General features: G+C 39.2%; 2 protein-coding genes, 2 non-coding genes and 1 pseudogene across 4 annotated transcripts; all 5 read left to right on the forward strand.

Moving 5' to 3' along the window:
* The first annotated feature begins 517 nt into the window (after nucleotides 1-517).
* On the forward strand, nucleotides 518-2010 carry LOC113360844 (chalcone synthase-like). Its single transcript, XM_026604291.1, has 3 exons — nucleotides 518-695; nucleotides 851-1136; nucleotides 1398-2010. Exons 1-3 carry the CDS (start codon nucleotides 518-520, stop codon nucleotides 2008-2010), a joined length of 1077 nt encoding a protein of 358 aa, XP_026460076.1.
* Nucleotides 2011-2287: 277 nt separating this feature from the next.
* On the forward strand, nucleotides 2288-8544 carry LOC113358898 (DExH-box ATP-dependent RNA helicase DExH8-like). The gene is made up of 8 exons (XM_026602615.1): nucleotides 2288-2654; nucleotides 5943-6226; nucleotides 6321-6443; nucleotides 6537-6681; nucleotides 6768-7045; nucleotides 7132-7326; nucleotides 7547-8086; nucleotides 8322-8544. The coding sequence occupies exons 1-8, from the start codon at nucleotides 2288-2290 to the stop codon at nucleotides 8535-8537; spliced, it is 2148 nt and encodes a 715-aa protein (XP_026458400.1). The 3' UTR covers nucleotides 8538-8544.
* A 7304-nt stretch (nucleotides 8545-15848) lies between these two features.
* LOC113362554 lies at nucleotides 15849-16010 on the forward strand. Its single transcript, XR_003365799.1, has one exon. It is a non-coding gene; the product is annotated as a U1 spliceosomal RNA (small nuclear RNA).
* Nucleotides 16011-16291: 281 nt separating this feature from the next.
* On the forward strand, nucleotides 16292-16481 carry LOC113362285. Its single transcript, XR_003365677.1, has one exon. It is a non-coding gene; the product is annotated as a U2 spliceosomal RNA (small nuclear RNA).
* A 1320-nt stretch (nucleotides 16482-17801) lies between these two features.
* On the forward strand, nucleotides 17802-17925 carry LOC113362350 (annotated as a pseudogene).

Here is a 17925-nt window from a genome sequence, read left to right on the forward strand (position 1 = left end):
TTCCCAAAAGACAGTTCTTTCGTTGGGTTTGTTTGGACCATAGACATTGGTTAGCACCCATTCGAAATTATCGAATTTTTTGATACATCGAATAAAGAGAGTGTAATCACCAACCAATGAATCTTTGACCTCCAAAAAGTCTTTATCCCATAAGATTAACATACAACCAGAAGCACCCATTGACTGTTGATATGTCCAACCGAAGTTTTAACTTCCACAAATCTGGTGGATATCATATGCTGAGAAGTGCAGCATCTTTGACTCTTGAAGAATAATTATAGGTGCCTTAGTAAGCTGGAGCACTTTCTTCACAATTCTGCTCCTGTTAACATTACATAATCCTCTAACATTCCAAGATAGGATTTGTAAATTCATTTATCACTATTAAAGCCCTTTTTCTTAAAAGCTCGTTTTACCTTAACATCCAATTTTCCAATATCATTGAACAATTCATTCAGTTAGTAGTTTGGGAAATTTATCCAGTGTGGATCCCTAGCTCCCTACGTTGAAAACAGAAATGGTGTCTGTTGAGGAAATTTGTCATGCCCAGAGAGCTCAAGGCCCGGGTAATACATTAGCCATCGGGATAGCCAACCCAGCCAATTGCGTCTACCAAGCTGACTATCCTGATTACTATTTCAAAGTAACAAAGAGCGAACACATGACTGATCTCAAAGAGAAGTTCAGACGAATGTGTAAGTACTATCTTAATTTCGTTTAATGTGATTTAGACTGTACACAACTGATGTACGTATTACGCATTTAGTTAAAAAATTCTTATTGAACTTAAAAGGAATCCGAAACTAAAGACGTAACATTTATTGGCTCTCCTCTTTGTATGCGCATGCAGGTGAGAAGTCACAGATAAGGAAACGTCATATGCATCTTTCTGAAGAAATCTTAAATGAAAACCCTAGCATTTGCGAGTACATGGCACCTTCACTTAATGCACGTCAAGATATAGTAGTCATCGAAGTACCCAGACTTGGAAAAGAAGCTGCATTGAATGCAATCAAAGAATGGGGTCAACCAAAGTCAAAGATCACTCATTTAGTAGTATGCACTACTTCGGGTGTAGACATGCCTGTCGCCGATTACCAGCTCTGTAAACTTCTCTGTCTTTCTCCGTCGGTGAAATGATCACTACAAAACAGAAGGCCTCTTGGGACGGTCAAAAAACCGTCCCAAGAGGTATTAGGGACGGTTTATGTACTGTCCCCTATTCCACCGTCACTAATACTATTTGGCCCTGTTTTATTTTTGGGACGGACATATTTTAGCCTTGATTTAAATATTTTATGACTATTAGGGACAGTCAGACCATCACCGTCCCAAATATCTTTCTTTAGGGACGGTTTTTTCAAAACAGCCGTCCCTATAAGCTACTTGTTTTGTAGTGGATTCATGATGTACCAACAAGGTTGTTTTGCTGGTGGGACTGTCCTATGCCCTGCTAAGGACTTGGCCGATAATAACAAGGGATCACGTATACTTGTTGTGTGCTCTGAAATTACAGCTGTTACGTTCCGTGGTCCAGATGATATTCACTTGGATTCCCTTGTTGGTCAAGCTCTTTTTGCCGATGGTGCAGGTGCGATGATCATCGGTGCTGACCCTGAAACTTCAAATGAATGCTCACTCTTTCAAGTTGTTTCTGCTACTCAAAATATTCTCCCTGACTCGCATGGTGCAATTGATGGACACTTGCGGGAAGCTGGTCTTACTTTCCACTTGTTGAAAGATGTTCCTGGATTGATCTCCACAAACATTGAGGAAATTTTAACCGAGGTTTTTACGCCAATTGGCATTAACGATTGGAACTCTTTGTTCTGGATCGCTCATCCTGGTGGTCCAGCGATTCTGGATCAAGTTGAGTTAAAACTCGATTTGAAAGAAGAGAAACTTAGGGCGTCTCGTCATGTGCTGATCGAGTATGGTAACATGTCGAGTGCGTGTGTTCTTTTCATCCTGGATGAGATGCGAAAAAACTCGATCGTGCAAGAAAATTGACTACCGGTGAGGGATTGGAATGGGGTGTTTTATTTGGATTCGGACCTGGTCTCACTGTCGAGACCGTTGTGCTTCACAGTATGCATGCCTACTGTTTAATCAGGGAACTAAAAAAGAAACTTCATGATTATTTGGTCTTCATAGTCATGTTAGTGATATGCTATCACCACAGAGCTGTGGAAGACGCGCAACAGGAATTATTTTGATGCTGCTGCTGTGAACTGGATCAGATTCAAGGGGCAAGTCTACAAAGATCATCCGCGAGAATTCAGTTCGCATGAAGGGACATATGTACAATACTGTAGGTGACTTGAGGCTTTTGAACTACTTCAGAGTTCAACATAGGTCCAGTAGAGTTTCCACTCCTATTGAGATTAGTTGGAATCCTCCTAATCCTGGTGAGATTATGTTGGGTTGCGATGGTGCGTCGATGGGAAATCCTGGCCAAGCAGGCGCTGGCGTGATCTTTCGAGATTCAAACTCGGCAGTTTTGGGAGTTTTATGTGTGGGCTTGGGCTATCAAACGAATTTTTATGCGGAAATCTGTGCAGTCATCTATGGAGTTATGCTGGCTAAGAAGTGGGGCGTCAGAGACATTTGCATTCGGTCAGATTCGATGAGTTTCATTCAAGCTTTCCAGAGAGGTGAGTTGCCGTGGCAATTGAAGCAAAAATGGAGAATGGCGAAAGAATTTTACTCCAATATAAGATACATTCATAGCTAGGGAAGTCAATTTCTCTGCTGATGCTTTGGCCAAATCTGCTTGTAATTTGGCTGAAGATATCTTTGAATATTATGACGGTAGGCCAGGTTTTGTTCTGTCTGTAGAATGACATGGTGAGGTTTACTATCGCTTTAAGTAGGTGTTTTAGTAGTTGGCCTCACGGCAAGTTACTAAATAGGCCTATACCCCTTTTGTTTTTTGTTTTTTTCTTAATATATTATTGATTGAGTAAAAAAAATAGTGATATGCTGTATTGGGTACATATTTGTCTTGTCTCATTTTATTTAGGCGTAGCTTTGTGGAAATGTTCCGAGCAATCTATTCTAGTTGTTTTGTTTTTGATTATCTGGGGTTATAAAAATCAACCCAACCCTTATCTTCGATTTTCCGTAATGGCTAATATGCCTTTTATAATCGGTAGTCTAAGTGTAGATTTTTGTCTTTCGATTGTAAACCGGATATATAGTGTATACATTTTGAACCGATTGCTTAGTTAATTGGCGGATTATGGGTGTTCATTTTTTTAAACACGTACAATCGTAAGTTTATTGCATTTAATTAACTCCCCATTCAAATGTAGCCCCAAATTTTGATTTTGAAAAAATCTTTAAAATTTGAATTTTGGAACAACCATAATCGGGAGTTGGTGACAATTGATAAACTTCCGATTATTATGTAGCCCCAAAATTGTATTTTCGAAAAAATCTTAAAATTTGAATATTTGAACAACCATAACCGGAGTTTTGTGAGAATTATTAAACTTCCGATTATTGTGCAGCCCCAAAATTTGAATACTGGAACAACCATAATCGGAAGTTAGTAAGAATCGATAAACTTCCGATTATTCTGTAGACTCAAAATTGTATTCTCGAAAGAACCTTAAAATTTGAATATTTGAACAACTATAATCGGAATTTGAACGACCATAATCGGGAATAAGTGACATTCACTCAACTTCCGACTATTGTGTTTTATCGATACCGTGAAGATGTAAACTGAAACTACCATAATCAGTAGTAAATATATGAAATATCTTCCGAATATAGTTATCCGCTGACAAAAATTAGAAAAGTTCTCCAGAATCGTTAGATAAATATAAACTTTTACTTCCGATTGTATCCATATCTGACAATTTTTTGAGCATTCACCAAAATCGGTAAATAAGTATAAAGGATTATCTACCGATTATAATGAAAAATCCATCAGTTTTATACTCTGAAGTTTCAGTACAGTCAGAAACTTTGGTATAGACAAAACAATAAGAAAGAAAGGAACACTATATTGAATTTTCTCTTGAAAATTTATTACCTTAGGAGTACAATCCATATTAACTCAAAAATTAGATTATGAGTGGTTTCAGATACATGACTAACGAATGCGATCTCATTCTACCAAGAATAATAGCTCACAGAAATATGAAGCCATTTAATAGTTGTAGGCATTGCTTATAAGCTCTCAAACTGCACCGTACCGTAGGCTGCATAGACTTCGCTTCATCAAGATTCAAGAGCAGCAAGTATGTCCATCTCTCTCTAGGAGTCCAGTGTTCTATTTCAGCATAGAAGGCGATTGTAAAATCCTTTCTAACTATTTCAATGGAAAACAATCTACAATCTATTAGACAAATCACGTAATCATGGAAGAAGTAAAACTGGAAGTCAGTGATTGTTTAAATTTTCTAGGATTTTATTTTGTGTCTAGCACGAGAACTAGTGTAGCAGACAAGATAAACTAAATTCTTTCATTATAACTTTAATTAGAATTTTATTCCCTTTTTATATTGTTAATTCTTCATAAATAAATAAATTTAATGTGTGGAAGTTTCTCGGTACTTTCACGTTTAGATGACTCTACTGGGATTGTAATTTGGACTTCTAACTCCAATTTGCAATTGCAAAAGAAAACAAAGAGCAGAAAAAACAGCTTTAAAACGATGCAAACGTAAAATATGTTCAATTTTGGTGGGAGTCGTGTGACAGATGAATATGGTGGTGTGTAGGGGCACCGAATAACATTTCCCATTTGAACTTGGGGTAAATATAGACATTGAGTTGTTTCGCCTACCCTTCCGAGTCGTCCTGTCTGGTCGTCGGAATTCAGCCCAAAATTATCTCGAACCAGTTTTAACCAGTGTGTACAATACCGTTCCCAGATCTTCCGTATATAACACAAACAAATCGAACACGGCCGTATCGTCTACCCTCTCTAGAAATTAGTCTAACAAACTAGACGAATTTTATTTACGTGGATATCGAGGAGACAAAAAACGTGAGCTACCGAGTACGACAAGCGCACGTTAGCAGCAGTACCGTCAATTATTTAACAAAAAATGAATAAATAAAAATATACTTAAAAGCGGGAAAATAAAAAGGAGTGAAAAAAAAAGGTTTTTCTCAAGTCTCTCTCTCTGTTCAGAGCTAGTGACGACGGAGTAGAAGAAAGAATGGCGACGTCACCGAGATCATAGTCATCAGCACCAACTTTCTCAACTGATGCAAAGTTTAATTACCTTCCGGTATTGGGATTAAAACAAAAAACCATCGAAAAAGTTCAAGAAAATCGTGTTACACTCATCGTCGGCGAAACTGGCTGCGGTACTTCTTCTTCTTCTTTTTTCAATCAGTTGTCGGATCATGAGCATCCATCTATATTGCGATTATCTTTAAGACAGCAAGTGCTTCTTGTTTGCTGCGCGGACTGTAAGGCCATCAATGATCCCAAGGGTATGAAATATGTTTCTTAACTCTCCTTCTGATATCCTTTTAAGGTTCTCATCTTGTCTCGGGATTTGACTGGGAGAGTTTCAGCTTTCTAGTCACCTTACTTGAGACATAATCACGATTCTTAAGCTACATTACTTTGGGTAGATTAATTTTAAGCACATGATTAAGAGCCTTGACCATACATTAATCTGGAGTTGTAATAATCCTTTTCAACTTAAGCCTAAGATTAATTTAGTTAGTGATGATTTGTTGTGAAACCATAAAAACAACCACTGATGACAATTTTAAGTTTGGATCAAGTACTATTCATCTTTGGGTTTCCGGTGGTGATGTTTTTATTATTTACAACTTCTGCCTAGGGGTACTTGCAGTCTTTCTCAGTTTCAAAGGTCCTCTTGCTTTAGCATGACTGATGGCTGTTTAACTATGTGTAGAATTCTACTAATTCTTGGTTCTAAGTTCTGGACTTTTTTTGTTTGTTGAAGTATTGTTGCAGAAGGCCCTTGATCCAGCAGAACCCGAAGTGGTAGAAGATGCCCTAAATTTGCTTGTTCACATTAAGGCTCTGGAAAAAAACGCATCTCATAGGGGGCGATATGAGCCAACTTTTTATGGCCGTCTGCTAGCCAGTATGACATTGTCCTTTGATGCTTCTGTGCTGATACTCAAATTTGGAGATATTGGATTGCTTCGTGAAAGCATTCTGATGGGTATACTGATGGATACAAATCCTCTGCCAGTTCGTCGTCCATTTGGACAGGATCAGTTGGTATGTCTATTTTTTTGTTTTGACAGTTCTGCTTGGACATGGATCAAAGTGTAAGTTATAAATTGTCTTTAATATATATTATCTTCATCCTCAGTTTGCAGAGAATATAGCCAGCTATTTTGGTGGGGATGATGAGAGCAGTGTGCTAACTGGTAAGAAGGAAATAATATCCATGGATAACCTTTGTGCATATCAGTTCTGGCAGCGTGCTTTTAAGGTAAGTTGTTGTTCCGAGTTATTAATGTTTCTTACATGCAAACATTTATTTCTAGTAGTTTCTCTGATTCTTTATACTGATCTGTCTTTGAAGGACAAGCATCGTGTAGAGCAGCTGAAGCACCTTCTCAAGTTTGATGAACCAAATACTACTGAAATACTCTTCCCTAAACTTGAAGAAGAGTGGCATTCTTTCCACAATCTTTTGCAGCCATCCCTGCATCAGGTTTCAGAAATATGTATGGATCCTTTTAACTGTTCCTCATGCCAAACTCTTACCAATGGTTTTTGATCTTCTAATATTCAGTTTTTTGTGTACCCGCAGATGATGATATTGTAAATTCAATGCATCGTTTCCGTCCCAAATTTATGGTTAAAGCTAATGGACTTCCCTCTTACTATAATCCTAACGAGTTTGAGCACACATGTTCCCTTGGATATCTTCAATATAGAGATGAGGATTTGGGGAGTGAGAAAGAGGATGGGCACATTAATCTGAATCTAGATATTGAGGAAAAAACCTGCCTCACTTTGCCATATGTCGCTCCCAATGATTTTAAAGCCAACTTTGTTGCGGAGAAGTTTGCAACTGTTTTGAAAGAGGTTTGTTGTTGTACTATATGCTTCTTGTGCATTTATGTAGTTGTCCTTGTTGGTTGTTCATTTCTATGTTTGCTGTCAACAAACAGATGAGAGTTGAGCATACACAGAACCATGCGGAGAACGAGCAGAAACCAATAATTGCCATGGTGTCGCATGATATGGGCGAACGTCCGCTCAGTAGATATTTTGTAAATGGTTTATGCAACAGGGGAAGCGAATGTCCCTTCTCTCATTCCCTTCAGGCCCCAAAACCTATCTGCAAATTTTTCTTTTCTCTCCAGGTATATCCCTCTTTGTGGCTCAATTTGTTTCCTTAGATCTTCATTTTTTTTCCTACTGTTTCGAACTTAATGTTTGGGTTTATACTATCTCTGTATTAGTTTATATTTATGAGTATGTAACACCTTTTACAGATACTTCTTATTGGTCTACTATAATAGTGCTAAATGAACATAAACATCGAATTTCTTTCTTTTGACACTGATGGATGTTGGTGAGCAGGGATGTCGTTGTGGAGCTTCTTGTTTCTTTTCTCACGATGTCAATCCAACCATGTCATCTATTACTAGTCCAAATATCTGTACGCCAGACAGTGAACAACCTGATGCAGCTTCTTTCCTGCGGTTATTACCCTCAACTCCCGATGGATGCATTCTTGTTTTGGATGACAATGATCTGCATTTTTCTTCATCTCTCTCTAATAATGGTGTCCCAGCTAAGATAATCACTACAACAAGTGTACCTGATGACTCCACAACTGATAATTCATTAAGCGGCGTGAAAGTACTTCATGGCTTGAGTCACCCATACGGCACAGTCATCTCTGGTGCTGGGGAAAACAGTATTCCATGGAAAGAAGTACACTGCGTATTATGGTTTGCCAGTTTCCAACTCGACAAAACCAATATTGAAAGCGTGGAAAAACAGCGAATTCTCTTAAAGCAGTTTTTTGAGTATCTTGCTATCAGGACTTTAGCAGACTTCCTATATGACATGCCTGTGGTGCTTACAATGAATAATGTTCGATTTTCACAGCTTCAGGTAACAATCAGCCTTGATATGTACTGGTATTCCTTTGAAACTGAAATGAGGTCATCAAAATTCTAGACCTCAGATTTGGTATTCAACTCATGCTGTTAACTAGATAACCAATTTAGTGTGGGATTTTTCACCCGCGTTAACAGTGGATGATAATATCTTTAGTTTCTGTATTGCAGTCCCCACAACCTAGTTTATATCTATAATGATGAGTTCATGTCTGTTATTTTTGTTGCAGGTCGAAAAATTGGCTAGGGATTCCTTCTTTTTTCTGCAAGAGTCATTCCCTTTTGACGAATCAAGCTTTGGTGCATTTTCAGATGTAGTTCCTATGTCAAAGCCGATGATGGTTTCACGACCCATTTCGTATGTTTTCTATATTTGCCCACCTACAGATATCCAGTATGGAAATTACAATGCTGCTCTCAAGAAAAGCCTATATGATGGTAAATAGTGAACTATTGGTTGAAGAATTTCGATGCGACTGTAGTATATGTGTGCGTCAGAAGGTTAGTAAAAAATAATTTAGAAAAGTTATGGTTATACATATATGTAAATATAGCTAGGGATATCTACTTCTGTAGCTGGGAATGGGTTAACTTGTTCATATGTTAGTTTGTTTCAAAGAAAAAACAGCAGAAGAAGATTAGGCTCTTACAAGTTCTCTTCTGGTTTTTTGGTTTATAATTAGGACATGAATGTTAAATATTGATTAGCATATTAGAAGAGGCCAAGTTTTTCAGTGTTTTGTTTTCTTTTTTGATAGAAATACCAGTTTTTTATTTAGTCATTATCAAAATTATGCGATGGTAACAGACTATTTTGACAAGATTGTACATGTGCTCGTTGTCTTTCATTGTACTGCTTATTAAAACCCATAGCTTCCCTTGTCGTTTCATGATGATTTATTTTTTTGAACTTCACATGCTCTGCTGTTTTCTTTATGTTACAATGAGTACCACATACTTTAAACTGGATTCAGCATGTGTATATGATCCTGCGCATTTGTCTAGGTAGTCAAATACATCTCTTTTGTTCTCTTCTGCTACTAGATGCTCTCTATGTCTGGAACTTATTGTATTTTTTGCTTGATGTAAGGAAATACCATTGTATGTGGATTAATAATTGGAGCAACTGTGACAGTTGATGTTCGCAAGAAACATGGAGTTTCTACCGAACTTCCTTGGCACCAAATACCCTATTCTTCTTGTGCACTTCGTGGTGCATCGAGTAGTAATCCACAGATATTTTCTAGGCAAATGTTTGAGGTATATTGAGCTGAAGGCTATTGGACTTTGTGAAAGGTTAATCACCATAAAAGTATATGTTGATAGGATTTTTTTTTTTAATGCTGTAGAAAAAAGGATTAGGATAAGGACCTGTCATCTATTGAGGATCTTGGTCCTTTTAAAACTATGTTTGTACTGTTACTAGTTTGATTGATTTATAGCTAGCCTCCACCCCCATGCAAGTTCCAGGTGTTTGTCTTTTCTTCTGGCTTAGTCTTTTATGTACAGTATGTTCCTATGTGATAGAACACCCTCTTATATTTTATTGAACCAAGATGTAGTTTGGAGAGTTCACTCGTTGGATGCACTTTGGAATTGTGTACTAAGTTTTCTATAATTGTGTACTCGTAGCTAGCAATGTGATCCTACTTTTTAAAATCTGAGTATGATATCCTATGGTGAAATCTGAGTATGATATCTGGGTTAACATAGATGTTTAGAATATAGAATTGATTGGGTGCTTTGAATTCCTTGTAGTCTTACGCCGTAATGTATTCACTTTGAATTGTCGATTGAGAATGTGTTAGAAGTTTGAACCCTTTTTTGCATTTCCTGTTGAGTAAATATTCTTGGACTTCAGCTTGTTGGATAACTTCAACGAAACACTTGTGAAAAAAAATCTCTGTACTGTTTGTACCTTCTTGTGAATTCCCCTGTACTTGTATTGTGACTAACGATGTTGTTGTAGCTGAATATTCTCCGACATTGTTCATATTTTTAGGAAAGTATTATGTTATTGATGCTGGATATCCGAACATGCCTGGTTTTCTTGCTCCATATCGGGGAGTTCGGTATCACTTACATGACCGTAGAAGAGGAAGCAATGGAAGGTTCACTGCAAAGGAGTTGTTTAATTTTGGTCATTCTTCGTTAAGGAATGCAATCGAGCGAAGCTTTGGAGTTCTTAATAATAGAAGATACTCTACCTTATTTACGGTCACAGGATATTCTCCTTAATTGACCAAAACAATAATAATATATATGGCCATTATCTCTCAAAAGAGGGAGAGGCATTATACCAAAAACCCTAACATGGTATCGACCTAATAGCCGATCCTCTTCTTCTTCTTCTTCTTCACCTACTTCACCAAAATCAACAATGGCAGGAGATAAAAAGACAATCCATCCGGCGTTTGCTATCAACAACATCAAAACCCTAATCCCCATTATCCTAGACATCAAACAGGATGAATACTCATCTTGGGTTTTTCTGTTTGAACTCCATCTTCAAGCTCATCGCCTTCTTTTTCTCATCAATGAAGACAAACCCCCTGCAGATGTTGACGCCGACACCGTGCTCCAACTCGACGCTCTCTGTCGACAGTGGATGTTCTCCACCATGGCCAAGGATTTAATGCTTACCGTCCTCAAATCTGGCAAAACTGCTAAAGAGCTTTGGGATCATCTTAAGAAACTCTTTCAAGACAACAAAGGTAACCGCGCCGCGACTCTTGAACGTAAGTTTGTCAATCTTAAGTTTATTGATTGCAATAATATTGATGATTACTGCGATAAGCTAAAATCCCTGTCCGATCGATTACTTGATCTTGACTTTCCCATGGATGACAAACGCCTTGTGATCCAACTTGTCAATGGCCTTCCGGAGGAATACAACACGGTAGCCTCTTTTATCCAACAATCAATGCCGACGTTTGATACCGCTCGATCCCAGCTGCGTACCGAAGAGATTCGACGCTCTCAACAGCAATCACAGTCTGCACCTACGGCTCTTGCAGCTGCAGCTCCAACCACAGAGCGTAACAATCAGCGCTCACAGCGTGGTGGTCATGCCAGACGTGGTGGTCATCGTTCATCTGCACCAGCCACCGAACCACCCTTGCTGCCAACACCTCCGTCCCCTTATCAGCTCTACGGTGCACCACAATGGGCAGTACCACCTTGTCCATATCCTACAGCACCTCCGGCAACACATTGGCAGCAACCTTCCAGCCGCGGTTCCTTCCACGGCCGTGGCCGTTCTGGTCAGTCACGCGGTCGAACATCTGGCGTTGGACGTGCACAGGCATACCTTACTTCATCCACGGAATATCTTCAACCAAGCGACATTGCCGAAGCATACAGCTCCATGATTTTATACTCACCTGACGATGCTTTCTATATGGATACCGGTGCTACATCGCATCTCACTGCGGATTCAGGTACTTTGAATACTGTTTTTAACACTAGTAATATTCATTCCATCTTAGTTGGCAATGGTCACAGTATTCCAGTCACTGCCTCCGGTACCAAGTTCATAGATATTCCGTCCCGCACCCTAAAACTCAAAGATACTCTTGTTGCTCCCGACATAATCAAAAACTTGGTTTCTGTTCGTAAATTCACCACTGATAATCATGTGTCTGTTGAATTTGATCCGTCTGGTTTTTCTGTGAAGGATTTGCATTCGAGGAAGATTCTCCTTCGATGTAACAGTTCCGGGGAGCTTTATCCTATTACTGCCTCTGCCGTATCACCTTCAACATCGTCTCTGTCTCATCCTATATCCCTTGCCGTGTGCTCTCATGACATTTGGCACAGCCGTCTCGGCCACCCTGGGACAGCTATCTTAGATAATTTACGTGCAAACTCTTTCATTCAATGTAATAAACTCAGTCTACCAAACTTTGTCATTCTTGTCAAGTTAGTAAACATGTTCGTCTGCCATTTTTTGAATCAAATTCTGTTACCTTTGCTCCCTTTGATATCATTCATAGCGACTTATGGACCTCACCATTACATGTTGAGACCGGTTTTAATTACTATCTTATCTTGTTAGACGACTTCACAAATTATCTATGGATCTTTCCTCTCAAATTAAAATCCCAAGTTTATACCAAGTTCTTGGAATTTCGTTCCTTCGTCAAAACTCAGTTCGAACGTGAAATCAAAACTTTTCAATGTGACATGGGTCGTGAATTCGACAACTCATCGTTTCATGAATTTGCTCAAAAACATGGGTTAGTTTTTCCGTTTCTCATGCCCTCATACCTCCTCTCAAAACGGCAAAGCTGAGCGAATGATTCGTCGTGTCAATGACATCAAAAAAAAAGAAAAGAAAAAAAAAAAAAAAAAAAAAAAAAAAGAGAAGAAAGAAAAAAACTTATGTCTCATGCATCTATCCCTCCCAATATTGGGCCGACTCCTTACACATGGCCGTCTACCTCCACAACATTCTTCCTTCCAAAATCCTAAATTTCTCTTCTCCGGTGTCCATTCTCTATCAACGTCAACCAACCTACTCTCATATCCGTACTTTTGGTTGTCTTTGCTACCCCAATCTTTCCGCTACCACTACTCATAAGCTTTCTCCTCGTTCTACTAAGTGTGTTTTTCTTGGGTTTCCAACCCATCACCGTGGCTATCGATGTCTCGACTTAGCCACTAACAAAATCATCTTGTCTCGTCATGTGACCTTTGATGAAAACGTGTTCCCCTTCAAGAACACTGTCTCTACTTCATCAAACTGTCAAAACTCTTCCTCTACACCATCTTCCACTCTCCTTCCCTTTCGTTTCTGTTACCCAACATCTTCTAATCCTACTGTCCAGCCTACTTCCGCTGCTACATCAATTCCTTCCTCTACTGCACAGCAACGCCCTGACGTTGCTCCACCATCTTCCGCCACTACACATCCTCCTTCTCCTGCAATACAGCTCTACACACCTCCTCATCGTCGTTCTACTACAGCACATCATCTCCACATTCCTCCACAGCAGCAGTCAGCTTCCACAGCTCCTGACAGCAACACTTCAGCACCTGCAACAGCGCCTGTCTGCACCTCTTCAACACCTGCAACAGCGTCTGACTGCACTACTCATCTCCACATTCCCCCACACAGCAGTCAGCTTCCACAGCTCCTGACAGCAGCACTTCAGCACCTGCAACAGCGCCTGTCTGCCCATCTTCAATGCCTGCAACAGCGTCTGACTGCACCACTTCAGCGCCTGACTGCACTATCCAGGCAGTCACGCCTTCTTCTTCTACTCATCCTGGCACTTCAGCCAACTCCTCTCGTCCTGTCACTCGTGCATCTCGTGGCATCTTCCGTCCCATTCACAGATTGAACCTCAATGTTCAGACACCACAGCACATCTCCAACTTGCCAAAATCTCACCTTTATGCTCTTAGGGATCCCAACTGGACCAAGGCCATGCGAGATGAGTTTATTGCTATGTTAAAAACTAACACTTGGGATCTAGTACCACGACCTATTGGATCTCATGTTATTCGTTCCATGTGGTTATTTCGTCACAAGTTTAATGCAGATGGTACATTGCAGCGATACAAAGCCCGTCTTGTTGCCAATGGTAAATCGCAACAGGTTGGGGTTGATTGTTTTGAGACTTTCAGTCCGGTTGTTAAGCCTGCCACCATTCGTACCGTTCTCAGCATTGCCACATCAAAATCTTGGCCGATTCACCAATTGGACGTTAAGAACGCTTTCCTTCATGGGGACTTATCTGAGACAGTTTATATGCATCAACCTCCGGGATTTGTTGACCCTGCTCGACCTGATTATGTTTGTCGTCTTCGCCGATCTCTTTATGGTCTCAAACAGGCGCCTCGGGCGTGGTTCCAGAGGTTTGCGACTTTCATCACAGGTTGTGGTTTTCAGGGTAGTGTTTGTGATCCTTCTCTATTTATCTACCGGTCCGGCCGGGAAACTGCATACTTATTACTATATGTTGATGACATCATACTCACTGCCTCTACTGATGCTCTCCTAGCCCGGTTTATCGACCTGATGAAACTGGAATTTTCTATGACTGATCTTGGCCCGTTACATCATTTTTTGGGTATTACTGCTTCTCGTTCTTCCTCAGGGTTGTTTTTATCTCAGTCACTCTACACAAAGGACATCATTGCTCGTGCATCCATGACGAACTGCAAACCAGCAGCAACTCCGGTTGACACGAACTCTAAGCTCAGTGCTACTTCTGGACCAGCACTTTCGGATCCTACTTTATATCGTAGTCTGGCCGGAGCGTTACAATATCTCACTTTCACTCGACCGGATATCTCTTATGCGGTTCAGCAGGTATGTTTATTTATGCATGACCCTCGGGAGCTACACATGCAAGCCATTAAGCGCATTATTCGATACCTTCAGGGCACTATTGATCATGGTTTGTCTCTCTCGGTTTCGAACATCTCTGGCCTTACCGCCTATTCTGATGCTGATTGGGCGGGTTGTCCTGACTCACGCCGATCAACATCCGGTTACTCATTTTTTCTTGGAGACAATCTTGTCTCTTGGTCTTCCAAACGTCAAGCAACGGTGTCTCGCTCAAGTGCTGAAGCAGAATACAGGGGTGTCGCTAATGCTGTGGCTGAAACAACCTGGCTCCGGAATTTACTTCTTGAGTTGCATATGCCGTTACAACGGGCCACTCTAGTGTATTGTGACAATGTGAGTGCTGTCTACATGTCTGGTGATCCGGTCCAACATCAACGTACAAAACATGTGGAGATTGACATCCATTTGTTCGTGAACGGGTTCGTATTGGTGATATTCGTGTCTTACACTTCCTTCCGAACATCAATACGCTGAGATCTTCACCAAGGGTCTTCCAAGACAATTGTTTATTAATTTTCGTTCTAGTCTTAGCGTTTGTTCCTCTCCCGCTCAGACTAAGGGGGTGTAATAGAAGATACTCTACCTTATTTACGGTCACAGGATATTCTCCTTAATTGACCAAAACAATAATAATATATATGGCCATTATCTCTCAAAAGAGGGAGAGGCATTATACCAAAAACCCTAACACTTAAATCTCGCTTTCCAATTTTGAGGGATCCCGCCTCGTTTCCATACAACACTCAAGTACAAATACTGATAGCTGCATGTGCAGTTCACAATTTCATTAGGACGGAATCCAAATCTGATGAACTGTTTGCATATTATGCAAATGAAGAAAATGTCATAGATGTTGATACATCCCCGCCTGATGAGCCAGTATTTAGTGGCATTTACACACATCAACAAAGAAGAAGTGAAATGAATCACATGAGAGATGAAATTGCCGATGCCATGTATATGTTCCGATACCAAAACTAGCTAAGATCAAACTACTAGTGTATTGAAGATCTATGATTAAATTTGTCTCGGTGGTTTAGAAGAAAAAAACACTAAAATGATAATGATAAACATGTTTACCAAACAACTTCTCTTTTAAATCATTTTATATTTTTTGATAATCAATTAATCCAAAAAGGTGTTTGTTAAAATCTATCCAAAAATAATTATGATATAATCATTTTTCAGTTTATGATTATCTATAATCATAAATAGATAATCATAATCGTTACCAAACAGTTCATACAGGTCTGCAATCTACATAGCCCAACCCTCTCCCAGTGCTTAGAGTTATTGCAAAATGAAGGTAATAACTGTCCCACATTGGTTAGACAGAAACAAAGATCAAGAAAACGAGCCTATGAACTTATAAGAAAAGCTTGAAATGCATCTAAAAATCATACTTACCTGGACGGGGTCTATGGTTGATCAAGAAGGATCATGGCCAAGGCTAGTGACTTCTATTGCACTTTGTAAGGGCGCTCGCCTAAGATCTATCCATTGAGATACAGTCTACGTCATAATTTGTTCCTGAGGGGGTGTGCGTCCGCGCTGCCCCTGCCAATCTTTAAACCAAAAATTTATCTGTTGTGTGCAAATACTATTGTTTTAATCCACTTGTTTCTATACGGTTATATTGTGGCTATCTCAAACAGATACTCCTCTCTATAAGAGATGGAACAGTTGGTCATTTTCTTTACAACTTTTATCCATGTCCTTACCTACCAGTGTGCAGGCAAATTTGTCCATGTCCTTACCCTATTTTACTTATAAGCTAGCTTAGCCTATTGTGTTGAAGTGTGCTCATGCGTTACCTAATTGGTTGCAAACATAGGAACGATCATAGCACTGATAAACTAAGATCAAGTTTAGTATCTGTTTTATCAGTTTAATATGTAATGTGCTTGTCCATCGGACGGCAGGATATTAAATTAATTTTTATTAAGATCGAGTTCTCATTCAGTAGCTTGATGCTGGGATTCTCAGGCGTCGCCTCTCCGTTGCACTACTGCAAAGGCCTGGTGCACCCCTACCAATTCTGATCTTAAAGCTTTCGGCATCATGGTATATATGATGTCAGTTTTTACAGCATATTGCCAGCAGCCTGAAAGTTTCCGTTCTCTTAGCTTCCAGCTATTTGTGACTAACTTGATTTCTAATAGGCTTTGGATCGGGACTTTAATGTGCAGTCGACTTATCATTTACAAGTCTATCTTGCTACCATCAGCAAACTCGCATCTGTACAGCTTCTTTGCAATAGCTAACTAATGCTCATTAAAGCATGCTGAGACCCAACTCCCAGTTTCCATCAATTATCAGCTAAGTGGGCTATTGTTCTTGTAGTATTTTGTCTTCAAACATCTCCACCAAAAATCATTTTAGTCTAGTATTAGGCCTTGTTTGGCAAAATTTATGATTATAGATAATCAAAAATAGATAAATGATTTTAGTATAATCATTTTTATAATAAATTTTCACAAACACCTTTATCAAATAATTGATTATCTTTAAAAAATGCTCCCTAAAAGTAGTGGAAAAAATAATGATCTAGAACTTTTTTCTAAGTTCCCTAGTGTTTTTTTAACCCTCTCTAGATAGTTTATAGAAAATAAGAGGAATAAACACAACTCAATTTTATTAAGTAAAAATAATTGATTATAATAATTTTTAAACAACTTTTTTCTGTTTATGGAAATAATGGATTTTTTCAATTATGATTAAAATAAGCAATTATTATAATGGTTACCAAACGCATATAGAATCCATTATAATCTGCATAATGGATTATTGGATGATAATCCATTAAAATAATGGTTACCAAACAGCTCCTTATGGAGACTCTTACTACATCGGTTTAAACCGATACCATAACTCTTATTTTCTCACTAAAAAACTACTAAAACGGGATTGTTCGTTCTAATTGATTGTATCGAGACGATCTCGTCCGTACGGGTGTCTGCCCTATTTTTGTGAAAATCTATTCAAAAAGACCATTTAATTGATTATTTTTATGTTTTCTCATTAAAAAACTATTGAAACGGGATTATTCGTTCTAATTGATTGCACCGAGACGATGTCGTCCGTACGGGGGCGTCTGCCCTTATTTTTGTGAAAATCTGAACAAAAAAACCATTTAATCGATTATTTTTATGTTTTCTCATTAAAAAACTATTACAACGAGATTATTCGTTCTAATTGATTGCACCGAGACGATCTTGTCCGTCGTCGTAAGGTTTCCAACGAGCCGTCTTTTGTTCGGATCGGAATTGCCGCGGAGATCTGATTATCGTTTGGTTGATCGAGCCATTGGATTGGAGATATGTTAAGTAGTAGAATTGGTGGAATGATTTCAGCAATCGATCATGCCAACGCTAATGCACCAGAATCCATCAGAACTTTGCTCAGCAATTAAGCGTGTTTGGGAGAGAGTAGTACTAAGATGGGTGACCTCTTGGGAAGTCCTCGTGTTGATTGCC

Source organism: Papaver somniferum, chromosome 3 (genome assembly GCF_003573695.1).
Source record: "Papaver somniferum cultivar HN1 chromosome 3, ASM357369v1, whole genome shotgun sequence".
Lineage (NCBI taxonomy): Eukaryota > Viridiplantae > Streptophyta > Magnoliopsida > Ranunculales > Papaveraceae > Papaver > Papaver somniferum.

Bases quoted from the DNA above. Each gene is read 5' to 3' on its own strand.
- LOC113360844 (XM_026604291.1), top strand. From the start codon at position 518: ATGGTGTCTGTTGAGGAAATTTGTCATGCCCAGAGAGCTCAAGGCCCG. The intron at 696-850 runs GTAAGTACTATC...ATGCGCATGCAG, and splicing joins AGAGAAGTTCAGACGAATGT to GTGAGAAGTCACAGATAAGG. The intron at 1,137-1,397 runs ATGATCACTACA...CTTGTTTTGTAG, and splicing joins TGTCTTTCTCCGTCGGTGAA to TGGATTCATGATGTACCAAC.
- LOC113358898 (XM_026602615.1), top strand. From the start codon at position 2,288: ATGAAGGGACATATGTACAATACTGTAGGTGACTTGAGGCTTTTGAAC. The intron at 2,655-5,942 runs GTGAGTTGCCGT...TGTTTGTTGAAG, and splicing joins CATTCAAGCTTTCCAGAGAG to TATTGTTGCAGAAGGCCCTT. The intron at 6,682-6,767 runs GTATGGATCCTT...GTGTACCCGCAG, and splicing joins GCATCAGGTTTCAGAAATAT to ATGATGATATTGTAAATTCA.